This window comes from Acromyrmex echinatior, chromosome 18, assembly GCF_024713525.1.
Source record: "Acromyrmex echinatior isolate Ae372 chromosome 18, ASM2471352v2, whole genome shotgun sequence".
NCBI classification, from domain to species: Eukaryota; Metazoa; Arthropoda; class Insecta; order Hymenoptera; family Formicidae; genus Acromyrmex; species Acromyrmex echinatior.
In genome coordinates, this window is record NC_141869.1 from 290,700 (window position 1) to 308,125 (window position 17,426).

The following is a 17,426-nucleotide window of genomic DNA, read 5'->3' on the forward strand; positions in this document are numbered from 1 at the left end:
CGTTTTACAAGTATGGGAAGTACTTTCATTAATGTATTTTTTAATGCTCATGTGAAATAAATAACATTCTTTCATTAAAAAACGCTACGAATTAATTCCAACACCTAATACATGTGCAAAATAATTGGGCTATGAATGAACTCAATCGGATATCCAGCCGATTTACAGCGCTTTAGTTGAAGTTAGTGATCTAGTACTAGTACAGCTATCTGTGCTCACATTACACATTTTATATTGATCGACTAAATATTTAACATTTGAAAACGTTAGATATATGGCATTTTTAACTGGTCGCAAGTATTCTACTTTTTTCGAATTATTCTTTGTTTAATAAGGAGCTGTGCACAATTAAAGAAATAAGAAAAAGGAAATAAGAATTTTAACCTATCAGAAACTATAACATGTACTGTGAAATATATAGTTTAGAATAATGATTTAGAATAATTTGAAATATATAGAGTGTCAAAATTCTTATTCTCTATTTCATTCTTTTAATTGTGCGCAACTCCTAAAATCATGTATGTTGGGGTGTAGAATAGAAGGTATAAGAAATTAAGAATAAAGAATAAGATCCTATCAAAAATTGGAATACATAGTTTCTTATAAGTTGAAATTTCTTATTTCTTCTATTGTGACGGCACCATTATATATATATATATATATATATATATATATTTTTATATATATAGAAATATACGAGGTCTGTTCAAAAACTATCGCGAATTTTGTGTTTTTTCAAAAATTATTTATTTATTCATGAATATCTATTTTGTCCCCTTCAAAGTATCCCCATTAGATATTATACACTTGTGTCAACGTTTTTTCCAATCCTCGAAGCACTTCAAAAAATCATTTTTTGTGATCTTGTTCAGCTCCTCCTTCGATGCCGTTTTTATCTCCTCTATCGTAGCGTAGCGTCATCCTTTCATGGGCCTCTTCAGTTTCGGGAACAAGAAAAAGTCACAGAGGGCCAGATCTGGGGAATACGGTGGCTGCGGCATCATTAGTGTGTTGTTTTTGGCCAAAAATTCGCGCACAAGCAACGATGTGTGAGCAGGGGCGTTATCATGGTGCAAAAGCCAATTTTTGTTCTTCCACAAATCCGGGCGTTTCTGGCGGATTGCTTCGCGCAAATTGCGCATAACTTGCAGGTAATATTACTGACCGTTCTACCCTGTGGCAAGAACTCATGATGCACCACGCCCTTGCAATCGAAGAAAACTGTAAGCAAAACCTTCACATTCGACCGAACTTGGCGCGCTTTTTTCGGTCTTGGCTCGTGCGGCAGCTTCCATTGGGATGATTGAGCTTTGGTTTCCACATCATATCATAAACCCATGATTCGCCACCAGTTATGACCCTCTGGAGCACATTTGGGTCGTCGCGGACAGAGTCCAACAGCTCCTTAGCAATGTTAATGCGATGCTGTTTTTGGTCGAAATTGAGCAATTTTGGTACGAATTTCGCGGCGACCCGTCTCATGCCCAAATCATTGGTAAAAATCGAATGGCATGAGCCAATCGATATGTTTAGGTCCTCAGCAACTTCTCTAACGGTGATTCGACGATTGGCCAATACTATTTTCTTCACTTCATCAATGTTTTCGTCTGTTGTTGACGTGCTCGGGCGTCCGGCACACTCTTCGTCGTTCACATCTTCTCGGTCCTCTGAAAACATTTTGTACCACCGATAAACGTTGCTTCGGTCCAAGGTAGCTTCACCATATGTCACAGTCAACATTCGGAATGCGTCCGCGCACTTAATTTTGTTTTTCACACAAAATTTGATACAGATTCTTTGATCCATTTTTTGGAATAGGCAAAAATCGAAGACGAGCCAAAACACGTGCAAGCAAAGCAGCTGTCAAAAATTAACTGAACATTCAAAATGGCCGAACTTGTTGGCATAAGTGAGAGACATGAGTACCAACATAACGCCACAAAAAAATCGAAAATCGAATATACGTAACCCGCGGAAATTCAAAATTCGCGATACTTTTTGAACAGACCTCGTGTATATATATATATATATATATATATATATATATATGTGTGTGTGTGTGTGTGTGTGTATACACGCCTAATAGATATTGATGTAGTCACAGAGCATGCACACGTGATCCCAGCGCATGCATAATTAATCACGCCGAAGATAATAAGCTCAATAATAAGGGGCAAACTTCTATAATACTATTAACATCTCGCTTTAAGAGTCCGAAACTTCTTTCTGTCAGATTCTTTCTATCATATTTTTTCGTTTCGTGCAAAAATGCAGCGAATGAACATAATTTCATTGAAATTAGAGGTGAGGGAGGTATTTTAATTATTAGGTATACAACTTTGCATCCGCCGTTTTTTTCCGAAATTCGAGGCTTTATTGTAAAAAACTGGTTATACATTTATGATTCAAAGTATTGTCCATCGCTGGCCACTACTTTCTCTCATCTTTCGGGCAATGTACGAATCCCGCGTCGAAAAAACTGGTTATCTTTTGAGGCAATCCACGAATCGATCCAATTTTTTACTTCTTCATAAGACCGGAAGTGCTGGTCAGCCAGGCCATTGATCGAAACAAATGATAGACAGAGGAAGCAATGTCTGGAGAATACGGCGGGTGGGGTAGGACTTCCCATTTCAACGTTTCCAAGTATGTCTTGATCACTTTCGCAACATGGGGTCGAGCATTGTCATGTTGCAAAATCACTTCATCGTGTCTCTCGTTGTATTGCGTCCGTTTGTCTTTCAGTGCTCGACTCAAACGCATCAATTGCGTTCAATACTGATCGCCTGTGATTGTTTCAGTCGGTTTTAACAGCTCATAATACACTACGCCGAGCTGGTCCCACCAAATACAGAACATGACCTTGGAGTCGTGAATATTAGGTTTGGCCGTCGACGTGGAAGCATGGCCGAGAACTCCCCATGATTTTCTGCGCTTGGGATTATCGTAATGAACCCATTTTTCGTCTCTAGTCACAATGCGATGCAGAAATCCCTTCCGTCTTTGCCTTTCAAGCAGCTGTTCACAAGCAAACAAACGTCGTTCAACATCTCTCGGCTTCAACTCGTACGGCATCCAATTTCCTTGCTTCTGAATCATTCCCATGACTTTGAGGCATTTTGAAATGACTTGTTGAGTCACTCCCAATGATCGTGCCAATTCTTCTTGATTTTAACAAGTCTTGATCAAGTAATACCTCCAATTCTGCATCTTCGAAAACCTTCTCTCTTTCTCCGCTATGCCAGTCATCGACGTCAAAATCACCATTCTTGAAGCGTTGAAACCACGACACGTTTTTTCACTAATAATGACCTCACCATAAGTATTTGAGAGCATTCGATGAGCCTCAGCCGCAGATTTCTTCATATTGAAGCAGAAAATTAAAACCTCCCGCAAATGACGAGAATTTAGTTCGTAAACTGACATTTTCAATCGAGAATAACTTTATGATGCAGACACAAATCGATTAATGTTTCTATGGGGTTATATTGACAGATGCCCAAGTTTATTGTATGATGTCTATGATCTATTTATTTCGACCACCACTTACCGTTAAAGCCATCTATAGGAAAACGGCGGAAACAAAGTTGTACACCTAATACCATTTGAAGAATTCTCTTGAGCTTAGAATTACAAATCTTGAAGGCCGATCTCACTAACTCTGACTAACCTAATCGGTCGATTAAGTTAATTGGAGTCGGCTCTCAGGCCCGGTCGATTAAGAATGCGATCCACTTGATCAGCAACTAAAGATCCTCAAGTAAGAGTCTGGCCACGAAATAAATATGGCGGAAATACTTGCTTTATATTGCAGAGAGTATATATAGAGTATATATATAGCTGCGTTCGGCAATACAAATCTGAGGCGTCGGAGTGCTCTTTTATTATAGCATATCTCGTGTACTGCAGAAAAAGAGCACTCCGACGCCTCAAATTTACATTACCGAACGCAGCTTATGAAACGGCACTATTTGGCTCTATATTGCAGGATATATCCAGACAGAAATGATAATGGAATTGATATCGAATCGATATCGATTCAATATCGATTCTATTATTATTTTTGATTGGGTATAGGGTCACATAACCTGATTTAAGGTATTGCCTGTGTAACGTGCTATTATCCATAGCAAAAAATCTCATCATCAACACGACGAGATACTAGAGGTTTGTTCGCGTCGCACGCTCCAACATGCCTAACACGCTCCAATACGTCGCGTCACCGGAACCAATATGGCGACTAGATGTTCGCGTCACGTTAGAGCATATTCCATGGATCAATTAAGAGCACACTCCATTTGCCTCACCTCAGAAGAGATTTGTTCGCGTCGCATACTCCAAATTAACCCAGAGAGCACTTGGATCACAGGTAAAATGACGATTGAAGCAGTTGCATTCATGTGCTCCAATATTCAGTGACACGAACAGATTTAGGACAAGTGAGCCTGTCACCTAACCTAATCCATGAGACTACTTGAACGGACATGTGGCTTATTTCGTTTCGGGTATTTTGTGTTACTTCGAGTATTTGAAAAGAGTTTTTATACAAAATAAATGCGTTTTTAATAAATATAAAAGTTATATTATATTTTTATATTATAATATATTTATATTATATTTTATTGTATTAATATTATTTTATTTTATTTTTTTAATGTTTCTAATCTTATTTATTTTATTTATTTATTTTAAGAATTAATTATTTACAGATTTTAATATATCATTCAACATTATTAAGATTGTTTCAAAAATACGAATAAGCATCAAAAATTTGGTTAAAATTTATTTTAAATTGTTAGTCAATTTAAACTCGTAATATTACTGCGGTAGTTTAGTGAAATTAGCGTTTCAAGACCAAAAAATAATTTCGGCATGCGTTTCTAAGAACTACATACATAGTGTATAAATTTATACAAGAATCATACAAGCATTTAAGATCCAGCTAGACTATTTAAGGCTTTGATTTCTATAGTTTGTGTTATTTATTTTATTTTATTTTATTTTTTATTTTATTTTATTTTATTATTTTATTATATTAATATTATATTAGGTGTAAAAAGTTCTGAACTTTTTTTTGTAAAATTCAATCTTTATTCAAAAACAAACGAAAAAATATTAATCAGCGAAATATTCTCCGTTTGCATCAACGACCTTTTGCCATATTTCGGGGAGCTTGCGAATTCCTTGACGATAGAAACTCACCGGCTTCGAAGCGATAAAGTCATCAATGCATTTTCGTATCTCTTCTAATCTCACGAAATGTGTATCAGCCAAATGATGCTGCAGCGACCGGAATAGGTAGTAATCGGAAGGCGCCATGTCTGGGCTATACGCCGCGTGCGGAAGAAGTTCCCAGCCTAACGCAAAGATATGGTCCTGAGTCGCTTTCGCAACATGAGGTCGAGCATTGTCATGAAGCAAGATCACTTTACGACGTCCTTGGCCAGTAAATGGCCTCTTTTCTTCTAATGCATCGCTCAAATTGGTCAATTGTTGTTGGTAGCGGTCTGCCGTGACTGTTTCACTCGGTTGTAGCAACTCGTAGTACAACACACCCTTCCAATCCCACCAGATACAGAGCAAAACCTTCTTGGCGTGGATATTGGGCTTTGGCGTCGATGTCGAAGGTTGACCAGGATCAACCCATGATTTTCTACGTTTAGGGTTATCATAAAGAATCCACTTTTCATCGCCTGTAATGATTTTGTGCAGAAAATCTTTTTTCCGGAACTTTGAAAGTAAAGTGAGTGCAGTGTCACGCGTCGATTTTTGTTGTCTTCGAACAATTCATGCGGAATCCATCTGCCTTCTTTCTGAACCTTTCCCATCGTATGTAATCGTACGGAAATGGCTTGCTGCGTAACGCCAAGCTGTTCTGCAAGCTCCTTTTCAGTTTGCGCAGAGTTTATATCCAGCAGTGCTTGCAATTCGTCCGTTTCAATCTTTTCAGGGCGTCCAGCACGCGATTCATCTTTAAGACTGAAATCTCCTTGGCGAAACTTTTGATACCGTCTTTTACATATAGCATGACTTACAGCGTTCTCTCCATATGCAGCACAAATCATTGCAGTGGCTTCAGCAGCATTTTTCTTCAGATGAAATGCGAAGTGGATGGAAAATCGAATATGCTCTTTTGTTATTGCCATCGTGAACACTACTGATTTTTGAGGTTATGTGCATCAAACGCCAAACCGTATGGCATTTTAGAAGGCCAAATGTTAACGCTTTAAAACTGCAAAAGGGCGGGAAGATATATAAAATTTAAATTGTTATTTCGGTTGTATCAAATCTAAAGCTCAGAACTTTTTTGTACACCTAATATTATATTGTTATATTATATTTTTATATTTATATCAAAAACGCATTTATTAAATGCGTTTTTATACAAAATGAATCTGAAATACTTTTTTCAGAACGTATTCAATCATTATGCATGCGTGCCCCAATCGTACCACCTTCTAAAGTGAGACAAATGGAGCGTGCTCTTAATTGATCCATGGAGTATGCTCTAACGCGACGCGAACAAACCTTGAACGTCGGCACCTTTGATGTAGTGGGTCCCAGGTCACATATCTCGCAGCCAGTTGTGGGTTGGAAAGGCACTTATAAATTTGAGTTTTTACAAAACTATAGAATGATTTTTCTATAAAAAAACCGACATAATTTGATTGTGTCTTGAAAATTGTTATAGTGAGTATATAATATTTTTAAATCAGAGTTACAGGGTGCGTCACCAAAATCCGGAAAAATTTCAATTTAAATTTTACCTATACCTCCGCCAGAGATTGTTGTTGGCGTCCGAGAAAGCCTGATGTTTCTAGTAAACAGCCATATTCTCAAAATGGCCGCGATGTTGAAACCAAGTACGGAGTATAATCGAAGAGCCGCGATCATCGAAATCATGTCGATTCGACATCGATCGATGTCGGAAGCATCAAATCGACGTCGATTCGATATCGATTCCATTATCATTTCTGACTGGGTAGTAACAATAATAATAATAATAATAATATTAAACAGTAATAAATAAATTAAAAATAATAATTGATTAAATACTATATAAAAATTGTAGTTGAATAATGTATAAAAAAATAATATGATGCATGAAAATTATAATTAAATGTGAAGTTGTAATTTAATAATTATGCACACACACACGCGCACACACACACACACACACACACACACACACACACACCCATACACACAAATGCATACTTTATTACGAGAATACTTTATCGTATACAAATATAACAATCTATACAATATAGCGTCTCCGAAAAAAAATTGATGAATTTTTTAATAAAACTTAATTTTATTAACCTTTTGCCCTTTTCTCTTACAAATTAAAAAAAAAATTAACGAACGACGTACCACGGCTCTCACCCGTGATACTCATGTTTGGCCTGATTTTCTTATCACGAGTCTCACACGATATTATAGGCGAAAGGGTTAATTATATTTTATAGGAAGAAGATCCTAACCTAATCTAACCTAACCTGAAATTTCAACCTATTAAAAGCCATATTCCTGGTTGGAAATCGACACATGCGCATTAAAAATTAGAGACCACATAAAAAGTTCAGTGTCCATACTATAGAGAAAAGGCCCCTATTATGAGATACCGAGTTTATTTTGGATAAATGCTAGAAATCTATGGGCAGAATTTTAAAAAATAATAGGCCATTTTGAAAGGAATTTAGTAAGCTTCAAGATAATGTTATGTAAAATTTAATTCAAATTTTATTTTTTTTATAAATTAAAAAAAATCTAAAAAAAGTGAGCAAATCAAAAAATTGTGCACCTAATATGAGATGACCCGAGAAATCGATAATAAAACGCAAAATACATCAGCATTGCAATTAAATAATTTTATTTAATGTTTCTAAAATACAAATAAATAAAATATAAATAAATACAGCTAGTGCATGTGCAAAATGAGTATGCGATGTATTGTACCTAGCTAATTCATCTTTAAGTAGTTGGAACCAAGTATCGCAGAAACAGACTCGATATTTATTCCGATTGTCTTTTTTATTATTGTACAATAACATTTATTCAGCAACGATTTTTACTATGACATAGGAGCATAGGTTATTTCATATTAGAAATACCCTGGGTATCTCACGATTTCCATGTCTTACGGTTTTACAATCATTAAATCTAATTTCTGTAATTAAGCAATTCGACATATCATTTTTTTGTCAATTAGTATCTCTCTCTCTCTATCACCACATGAAAAATTTATTTATTAAAAAAAATATTTACTTATTAAATAATAAACATGATTTAAAAGCTCATCTCAACGAAACTTGAAGACATCCAAATTCTAAAATCTTTTTTTGCAACGACTACAAGCACGATCTAATAATGAATTTTCCACTAAATAATTTTCAATCCATGAACAATAAATTTATGATGGAAACAATAGATAGCATTTATTAGTTTAGCAGAAACCGCCGCTATCTCATATTAGGAACTTATCTCATAATAGGGGGCTTTCCTCTACTTATACTGTGACGTAGTATGATTGGGATATATTACATACGCATGCGTAATGGTTGAAAATGTATTGTATTATTATATCAAGAAAAGAGAGTATTTCAGATTCATTTTGTATAAAAACGCATTTAATAAATGCGTTTTTGATAAAAATAAAATATAACAATATAATTTAATATTAATGTAATAAAATAATAAAATTAAATAAATAAATAAAATAAAAAGAATAAATAAATAAAATAAATTTAAAAAATTTTAAAAAAATAGAATAAAATAATATTAATATAATAAAATATAATATAATATAATATAAAAATAATATAACTTTTATATTTATAAAAAACGCATTTATTTTGTATAAAACGCTTTTCAAATAATCGAGGTAACACAAAACATCCAAAACAAAACGAGGCGTGTCCTCGTTTGTGACTCGTTCGAGTCACAGTATAAATACATACAGTGTGGATACTGAACTTTTTATGTGATCCCAATTTTTAATGCGCATGCGTCGATTTCTACCAGGAATGTGACTGCCTTCAGCAAATTGAAATTGCAGGTTAGGTTAGATTAGCTGGATTTCCTTCCCATAAAATGTAATTAACCCTTTCGTCTACAATATTGTGTGAGACTCGTGATAAGGAAATCGGGCCAAACATGAGTATCACGAATGAGAGCCGTAGTACATCGTTCGTACAAAGCTTAATTTTTTTTAATTTGTAAAAGAAAAGTATGGCAAAGGGTTAATATAAAAAAAATTAAATCAAATTTTTTCGGAGACGCTATATTGTGTAGACTGTTATATTTATACGATAAAATATTCTCGTAATAAAGTATGCATGCGTGCGTTCGTGCGTGCGTGCATGCGTGCGTGTGTATGTGTACGTATATTATTAAATTACAACTTTACGTTTAATTATAAATTTCACGCAATATATTATTTTTTCATATTTCAATACATCAATTACAATTTTCATGTAGTACTTAATCAATTATTATTTTTAATTTACTTGTTACTATTTATTATTATTATTATTAATGTGAATATTATTTTTATTTAATGAGTTCATTAACATTATATTATTATATAATTCTGATTTAAAAATATACTCGCTATAACAATTTTCATGACATGATCGATTGTCTTTTTTTTTTTAGAAAAATCATTCTGTAGTTTTATAAAAACTCAAATTTATAGCGCCTTTCCAACCCACAACATGGCGGCGAGTCATGGGACCTGGGAGCCACTACATCAAAAATATCGACGCTCAGTATTTATACTGTATGTACTTATACTGTGTCCGAATGGTCTCACGGATTAGGTTAGGTGATATGTTGACTAAATTCGTTCGTCACTGAACACATGAATGTAACTGCTCCAACCGCCATCTTACCTGTGATCCAATGCTCTCTGGGTTAATTTGCATGCGACAAATCCTAACAGCACAAGACGTCTTCAGGATCATTCTGGATATGTCCCAGGACATCCTGGACATTTTACCTGGACATTTTACCTGGATATTTTACCTGGATATTTTAAGGACATTCATACCTCCACTGAATGTCCTGAGGTCATCCTTAGTACATTATTTTTTGGATATCCTCAAAACATCCTTGGAATAGCTTCAGGACGTCTTTGTGGAATAGCCTCAGAAGGTTGTTTGAACATCCTTCGGATAAAATGTGCTGTGTAAGAATTATTGTAGTGTGTTCCGATTGCGTAATTAGAAATAATTTGTACGTACATATATTTGATTTATTTCTAAAAGTAATGATTTTTTAAATATTCATACCAATGCTTTAATTACGGTTAATCTTATTGTTCATTAATAATTGCGTTTTTTTAATTTCTTATATTTAATTTGTATTGTATATTATTGTTTCTAAAGAAAAAAATTCCATATATAGTACAATTCAATATTCTTTTTTTTCGTCTAACCGTTTCGCATATCATATACTCAATATATTGGGTCTAAAAAGTATCCGCGGTTTTTTGTCACTAGATAGTGTTGATGGTCAATACCATCTAGTGACAAAAAACCGCGGATACTTTTTAGATGACCCAATAATATTCGTCATTTTTTGGAATCTACACATAGATTGTTGAAAATTTAAAATGCAATACCCAATTTTCACACATATGTTGAAAATCTATTGTAACAGTTTTACTGTAAACAGTTAAACCATTTTGTATTACAAAATGATATATATATATATATATATTATATATATATGTTTTGTATAGGATCTAATAAGTATATATGTATATTACAAAATTATAAACAACTTAATATTTACATTAATTAAAAGAATCAGTTTTAAATATTTCAATGGAATGTATGTGTCCTTTTCTTTGATACTAACTTGATTACGTGTTACAACAAAACATATATTAAATACATTTATATATACATAAATTAAGTTAGTTTTATTATCTAAAAATTAAGAGTGTAATATAAGAAATTTAGAGGAAATAAGCACAACGGAGAAGTTATCAGCATTAGGGCTGTGTGGCTTAGTGACAGGACGGAAGTCTAAGGATCAGAGGAGAGACTAGGCCTCAATTCGAGAGCCCTGATATTTTTCTCGTGTTGTCGCTTATTTCTTATAGTGGTTTGACCACGTTTGACAATTGACCATCTCTTCATATCGCTTGAACAGTGGAAAATACTTTCTAGACACCAGTTTCTGTGAGTGGATGTGATCATTTTATTTTATTTTTAATACATCCTAAAATAATCCTGAAATCGTCCTGAAAGTCCTAAAATAGTCTTAAATATATCATAAATTAATCCCTGATAATATTTCAATGAACGTCCAGTGGATATATGTAGAACATAATGAGGCGCTCATTTCATAGTCCACAGGACATCCTAAGGACTACAATAGGACGTCCGTACAAGTGGACGTGCCATTTAGCCAAGAGGACATTCACATGATATCCATAGGATGTCCCTGTGTTATTAGGGAACTTACTATTAAAGACGGTCGGCGCTTATGGAATTTCACGTGCCTGTTAAAATTTAAGTAATTAAGAATAAGAAACTGACAGTACTAATTTCATGATTTATTAGTTTCATAGACATGTATATATGTTTCAAACCTAATAATATTTGATTTTTATTTAAAACTGTGATTTTAATATTATCGTCCGAATTTGATTATCAATAGAGATGATGATTGTAGAGAAATAATTGTAATTTTTCGGCAATATATAAGATATTATAGCGTTAAAAGTATGCGTACTTATTTATACAGCATTTATATAATTAAAAATCACGAATTTAATAATAAATTATCAAAATATTTTTCATTAATTGTCGGTAATGTCATCATTCTTCAATTATCGCCGGGCCCTATTGATTATAATCACAAAAATTTGCCCAAACCAACGGTCTTTAATAGTATTTTGTCGGTGTCATCAAGCAAGATGCTACAAAAAAATTTATTAGTAACATAAGAAAAGTGCCTAATTATTATGCCTGATTGTAATAATTCAAATTATTGACAAATAATTTTCGATAAAAAGTTTTGCCATGTTTGTCTGATTCAAGATTGTCCTATCAGAATGTAGTTGAGAGTGGCCAGACTTTTACTTAAAGGTCTCTAGATGCTATTATACAAACGCCTTGAAAACATTTGACTGACCAATCAGAAGAAAGAATTTTACTAATTGACCAATCAAAAAATGCTTTGAAACATTTATAACATTAAGTAAACGGTAGCTTCTATTTCAGTTGCCAACTGCAAAACATAAAAAAAATTACAAAATATAAAAAACTAAAAATATAACCTAATTTTCTGGCAGCTGTAAAGAACGATGTGATAATAACAGTACAGATCCTTATTAATGACAAATTTCTCAATCGCGAAAAAGCTATACGAGTCGAGCACGTGAATATCGGCGCCCTATCAAAAAAAGATGTTTTCAAGTCTTGCAGTTGGCAATATTTAATCAACCGATTAAGGACCAATCTCACCAACTCCGATTAACTTAATCGATTGTTACATTCGAACTGACCAATTGCATTTGCTGTTCAGCAGAATTGACCAATCACGGTTGATACTTAATCAACCGATTAGGTTAATCGGAGTTGGTGAGACCGCTTCTGCATTATTTAGGCCCAGTTTTTTATTATCTAATTAATTTGTGATTGGATTTAACCTAATGTTTTATTCAATGGGCTTTATCTATGATAATGTTATTGATGAAGTTTTGGGTGAAACATCAAATTAAGTTCAACAAGTCACGGTGAAATAAGAAGGAGAACAAACTCGAGAATAAAAATGGATTCGAAATATGGTGTCGGAAAACTCGAGACGATGCGATTTTAGTGCTGTTGCAGGAAAAGTTGAAAGTACCACATGATAACACTATATATATATATATATATATATATATATATATATATATATATATATGCACGTTTTATTTTTAATACAAAAATTCCAACTTATATAAAATTTTATTTTATTTGATTAAATAATAAATGTATCAATATTTATTGAAAAAAAATACATACATTTATGCATAATCATAAATTATCATTAAATTATCGTTTTTTTAACTACCGACATCGAAAAACTTTGAAATTAAAAAGAATAAAAACGAGACAATTTTTCTTTTTAGAATATATTCTACACATGGAAATACATAAATTTACAGAATTGCAAGAAAATGGGAAGAAAAATATTTATCAAATCTTCTAAGTTGACTAATTTTTTTCGACAAGAGTACTCGAATTTGTTTTTCAATACAGCACTTTTCCAACACCGTGGTTTCACCATTTTTTTGAAACCGGTCGGTTGAGTTTGGTCTCTCTCTTATTACTCCATGCCACAAGGTAGTCAAATAATGAAAAATCGGGCCTAAGTTAATCGAAGTTGATGAGGCTGACCCTGAGTCAGTGATGCCATTTCTAGCAATTCCAGCTCATACGGCAGCTTTATGGCATTTTATGGCATGTGGAAGGGATACGGCGGTAAGCGGTATCCGGCGGTCGAATCACTGTCGCGTGACACACACAAAGGCATTAACTCATGTTCGTATGCGATCGCGGGTCGCTCTTCGGCGGCCGACGGTAGCTCGACCGCCACCTAGTGATGCCAGGTTCTGACTTGCGCTACCACTTGGTAACTCGTGGTAGGGGAAGAGTGGAGGTAGTTGCCGAAGTAGTTGCCGTAGTAGTTGCTAGTTTGAAGCTATAGCTATCGGCAATTACCCCCACCTTTTCTCCACTACGCGGTGCCAAGTGGTAGCACAAGCCAGAATCACCACTACCGCCACCGTTAGCCCTCGATAGTTCTCGATATATCGCCCATCCGATATGACCGACTGAGTCAACCATGTACGTCTACGTATATACATATCACATTCGTCAATATCGCCGCCATTTTGTGTAACAGTTCCAGCTTGGTGATCGCAGTTAGTGTTGCAGACGAGTGACTCACGAATAGTTCAGTGATTAAACTGCGTTTTGTGAAACGAAATATTGTACTCTTGTGAGAACATGCAATCGCAAGCACGTACAATTAGTGATTTCAAATCAACATGAATTATAGTTGTTGATTTCCTTTCTAATCAAAGGTTCAATACGTTTACATTCAGGTACAACATGTATGCATTGCTGTTATGAGACCAATTTTTATTATTTTATTTTAAATACAAATATTTGTATGTGTATGTGTGTGTGTATATGTGCGCGCGCGCGCGCGCGCGCGTGTGTGTGTGTGTGTGTGTGTGTGTGTGTGTGTGTGTGTGTGTGTGTGTGTGTGTGTGTGATACATTATGTAAAATATTTGCATGTATTTCGTAATTTACTTTTTTCAAATCACGAGAGATTTTAAAAATTATATTGAATTTAATGCATTGATATATATATTTCTATTGTATTCTATTTATATTATACATTACTAAATTTCGGATTATCAATGCGTCTGATATTATGTACTTAAATTGATTATATTTTTCTTTATATGAAAAAAATTTATCTTTTGTATTTTGTATAATGTTAGCGTATATAGCCTATTATCTTATATTGAATTTTCTGTTTTAGAATTATATTTTTGCACAAATGTTGCATTTATTTGATAGATTTTAACATATAATATAATTTGCATGTGTTACAGAAGAAATAAGTATTGGCAGCATTTTGCTATGGCTCGAGTTCAACCGTATGAAAGAGTTGTGAACGCTGTAATCATACATACGAATCCAACAGTAAGTACTTGATTGTGATACATATGACACATTTGATACTTTTCAATTATATAGTTTCTTCCTTTGCTGTTTTCTTCATATTCTTTGGACATCACTATCACCATGAACTATTTTTCTTTTTCTATATTTTATAGAAAGAAGTCTCTTCACTCTGTCTGCGTATATGTACACACACACACACACACACACACACACACACACACACACACATGCGCGCGCGCGCGCATGCACCATGTACACACACACAGAAAGAGGGAAGGAAGAGAAAGAGAGAAAGAATTTATATAAATATGTATGGTTGAGAATTTATATTGATTTAATGTTATAATTTTATTTTATCAAAATAATAGGTATTAATAATCAATGCCAAGTAACATAATTGATAATTTTTGGAATGTTAAACTAGATTTTAGATCACAAGATCATTTTTAATCAATATTTTGTGTAAACATGATCTGACATGTAATGATACACTCAGAAAATACAATGCATTAAATACGCATTAAATGTATTACATAATAATTATCTGTGTAATTAATATATATTATAGATCTATTAATCAAATTTGTTTTTCTGTTTAACTATTTGATGACCATTATATTATTGCTCGTTATTGGCATTTACCTACAATAAGATTTAATAGTCGGTATAGTAGGAAACATACGATAATGTTACATGTAGATTTCTATTGTACCATTGCATCATGCAATTGTGTATCTTGAATAACCCATATTCATAGTCCGTTCTTATTTCAAGCACTGAGATACTATTAAAGAGTGACATTTTTATACGAGTTTCCTGAAATTTAAGTGATTAAAAGCAAGAAATTGATAATATAATACTAATTTGATGATTTATTAGTTTTATAGCATATATATTTATTTCAAACTCAATAATACTCGATTTTTTATTAAAATCTGTGATTTTAATGTTATCGTCAAAGTTTGATTATCAATAAAGAAACTGAAAAGGAAAAAATTGTAATTTTGCAGCAATAGATAAAATATAAATATTATAAAACATTATAAATATGCATACTTATTTATGGATTATCTATATAATAAAAAAATCATGAATTTAATAATATTATTGAAACTTATGTTAATAATCGCAAATTTATATCAATTATCTTCAGGCCCTCAGAGCTCTTTTTAAGAACAAAAGTCTAGGATTAATGATTTTTAATAGTATTAGTATTTTATCAATGTTTAAGACTACCTTAGCGATCGAGGAACATGCTACCAATGCTATTCTGTCTCTTTCCAACATGCTCGTACTATAGCTTTTAGAGCCATCACACACAAACTTACATAAGCTGCATAACCATAGCATAAGGCTTCTAGACCAATGAGCATTTTATGTAAATCAATATAGCGTCTTTATACTGGATGCTTATTGGTTCAGTGGTCTTATGCTGTGGTTATGCAGTTTATATAATTTTGTGTGTGATAGCCCTTACTCATTCATTGGAGTGAGTAGGAACATGTTTAAGAATGTGAACAAATCCTTTACTGTTGTTTTCCTTCAGTTTTCAATCAAATCTGATCTAATTCGACTACTATATCGTGGCGTCTCTTTAAGACCACACTACAAATTTTTGCATAATGCATAAGACATAATGGCTTCTGCACTGTCTGCACATAAAATGCAGCAATACTTGATGGAAGTTCACGCAATAATCAATTATCGCTTTTTTATAAAAGCGAAAGAATGATTTTTGATTGTTGGTGATTATCTTTCACCGCGCGTTGCCGCGTCGTGTATGCAGGAAAGAGAATCAACCAATCAGTATAAAATGAAGATTTATGATTAGTCAATTCTCTTATGCCTATATTTTATATGTTATGCAGTATTATACAAAGGTCTTTACTTGGAAATAGTGCGCGGAGCGAAGCATGCGCTCGAAGGGGCACAGTAGTGCCCCCTATCTCTTCAATACTCATCAGTGCTACATTTGATACTGGCTATATGATTGGCACTTGAGTCGATGAGATTTTAGAAGAAGACGAAGAAGTACCTGCAAACACAATAAAATAATAAACCTTAAGACTTGAGGAATTGACCAATCGTAGTCGATTATTCTTCTCACATTCGATTGTGATCAGTTTCTTAAGGATTAAGACTTACTCTATAGTATTTACGGAGTTATCGTTCATAGGCTCATTAGCCTATACGAAGTTAACCTCTCACTTTTAGAATTAATGTATATTGATAATTGTGTTGAATTAGGCTTGGTTTGTGCTGGCGACCCGAATATCGTAATACAAAACATATTAAAAAATAAAAAAAAATTTTTGTCTGCTCTCCACTTGGCATTTTTTTCTATTTTTTAAAAATTATGATAAGTTGAACTAGATTGTGCTTAAATTGTACTAACATTGTACTAAAATATTATCTTCAAATAATGATAACAGAAGCTAAGACAAAAAATAATTTTTGACAAATCTGAACGTTTACATTCGAATCCGTTATTCAAATGACATAAAACTGCATATCTCAGTTGTGCTAGCCTAAGAGTGATATTTCATTTGTGCGTTTTTGTTGCATGACAAATTTTTCAAGCCTGTTGATTAGAGATAGAGAGATCCGAGGCTTTCTTTGTTTTGTACACATTTGTCGTACGATAAAAACGTACAAATGAAATAGCATCTTAACACAAGTCAGTACAACCTTCAAATTCTTCCGTACAACGATGTTAAGAGCACTT

At 33.5% G+C, this 17,426-nt stretch overlaps 2 protein-coding genes across 3 annotated transcripts in view; one reads left to right on the plus strand and one right to left on the minus strand.

Moving 5' to 3' along the window:
- Positions 1 to 1,236: 1,236 nt before the first annotated feature.
- LOC147906729 (protein GVQW3-like) lies at positions 1,237 to 1,740 on the minus strand. The gene has a single exon (XM_087415716.1). The coding sequence runs from the start codon at positions 1,738 to 1,740 to the stop codon at positions 1,237 to 1,239; it is 504 nt and encodes a 167-aa protein (XP_087271842.1).
- An 11,861-nt stretch (positions 1,741 to 13,601) lies between these two features.
- LOC105149797 (uncharacterized) overlaps positions 13,602 to 17,426 on the plus strand; it is a 33,974-nt gene continuing 30,149 nt past the window's right edge. The window contains exons 1-2 of one of the 2 annotated variants that reach the window (XM_011062469.2): positions 13,602 to 14,116; positions 14,629 to 14,719. In XM_011062469.2, the coding sequence (XP_011060771.1) occupies positions 14,657 to 14,719 (63 nt within the window). In that variant the 5' untranslated portion in view covers positions 13,602 to 14,116; positions 14,629 to 14,656. The remainder of the gene's footprint in view (positions 14,117 to 14,628; positions 14,720 to 17,426) is intronic. The other variant, XM_011062468.2, reaches the window with a different exon arrangement.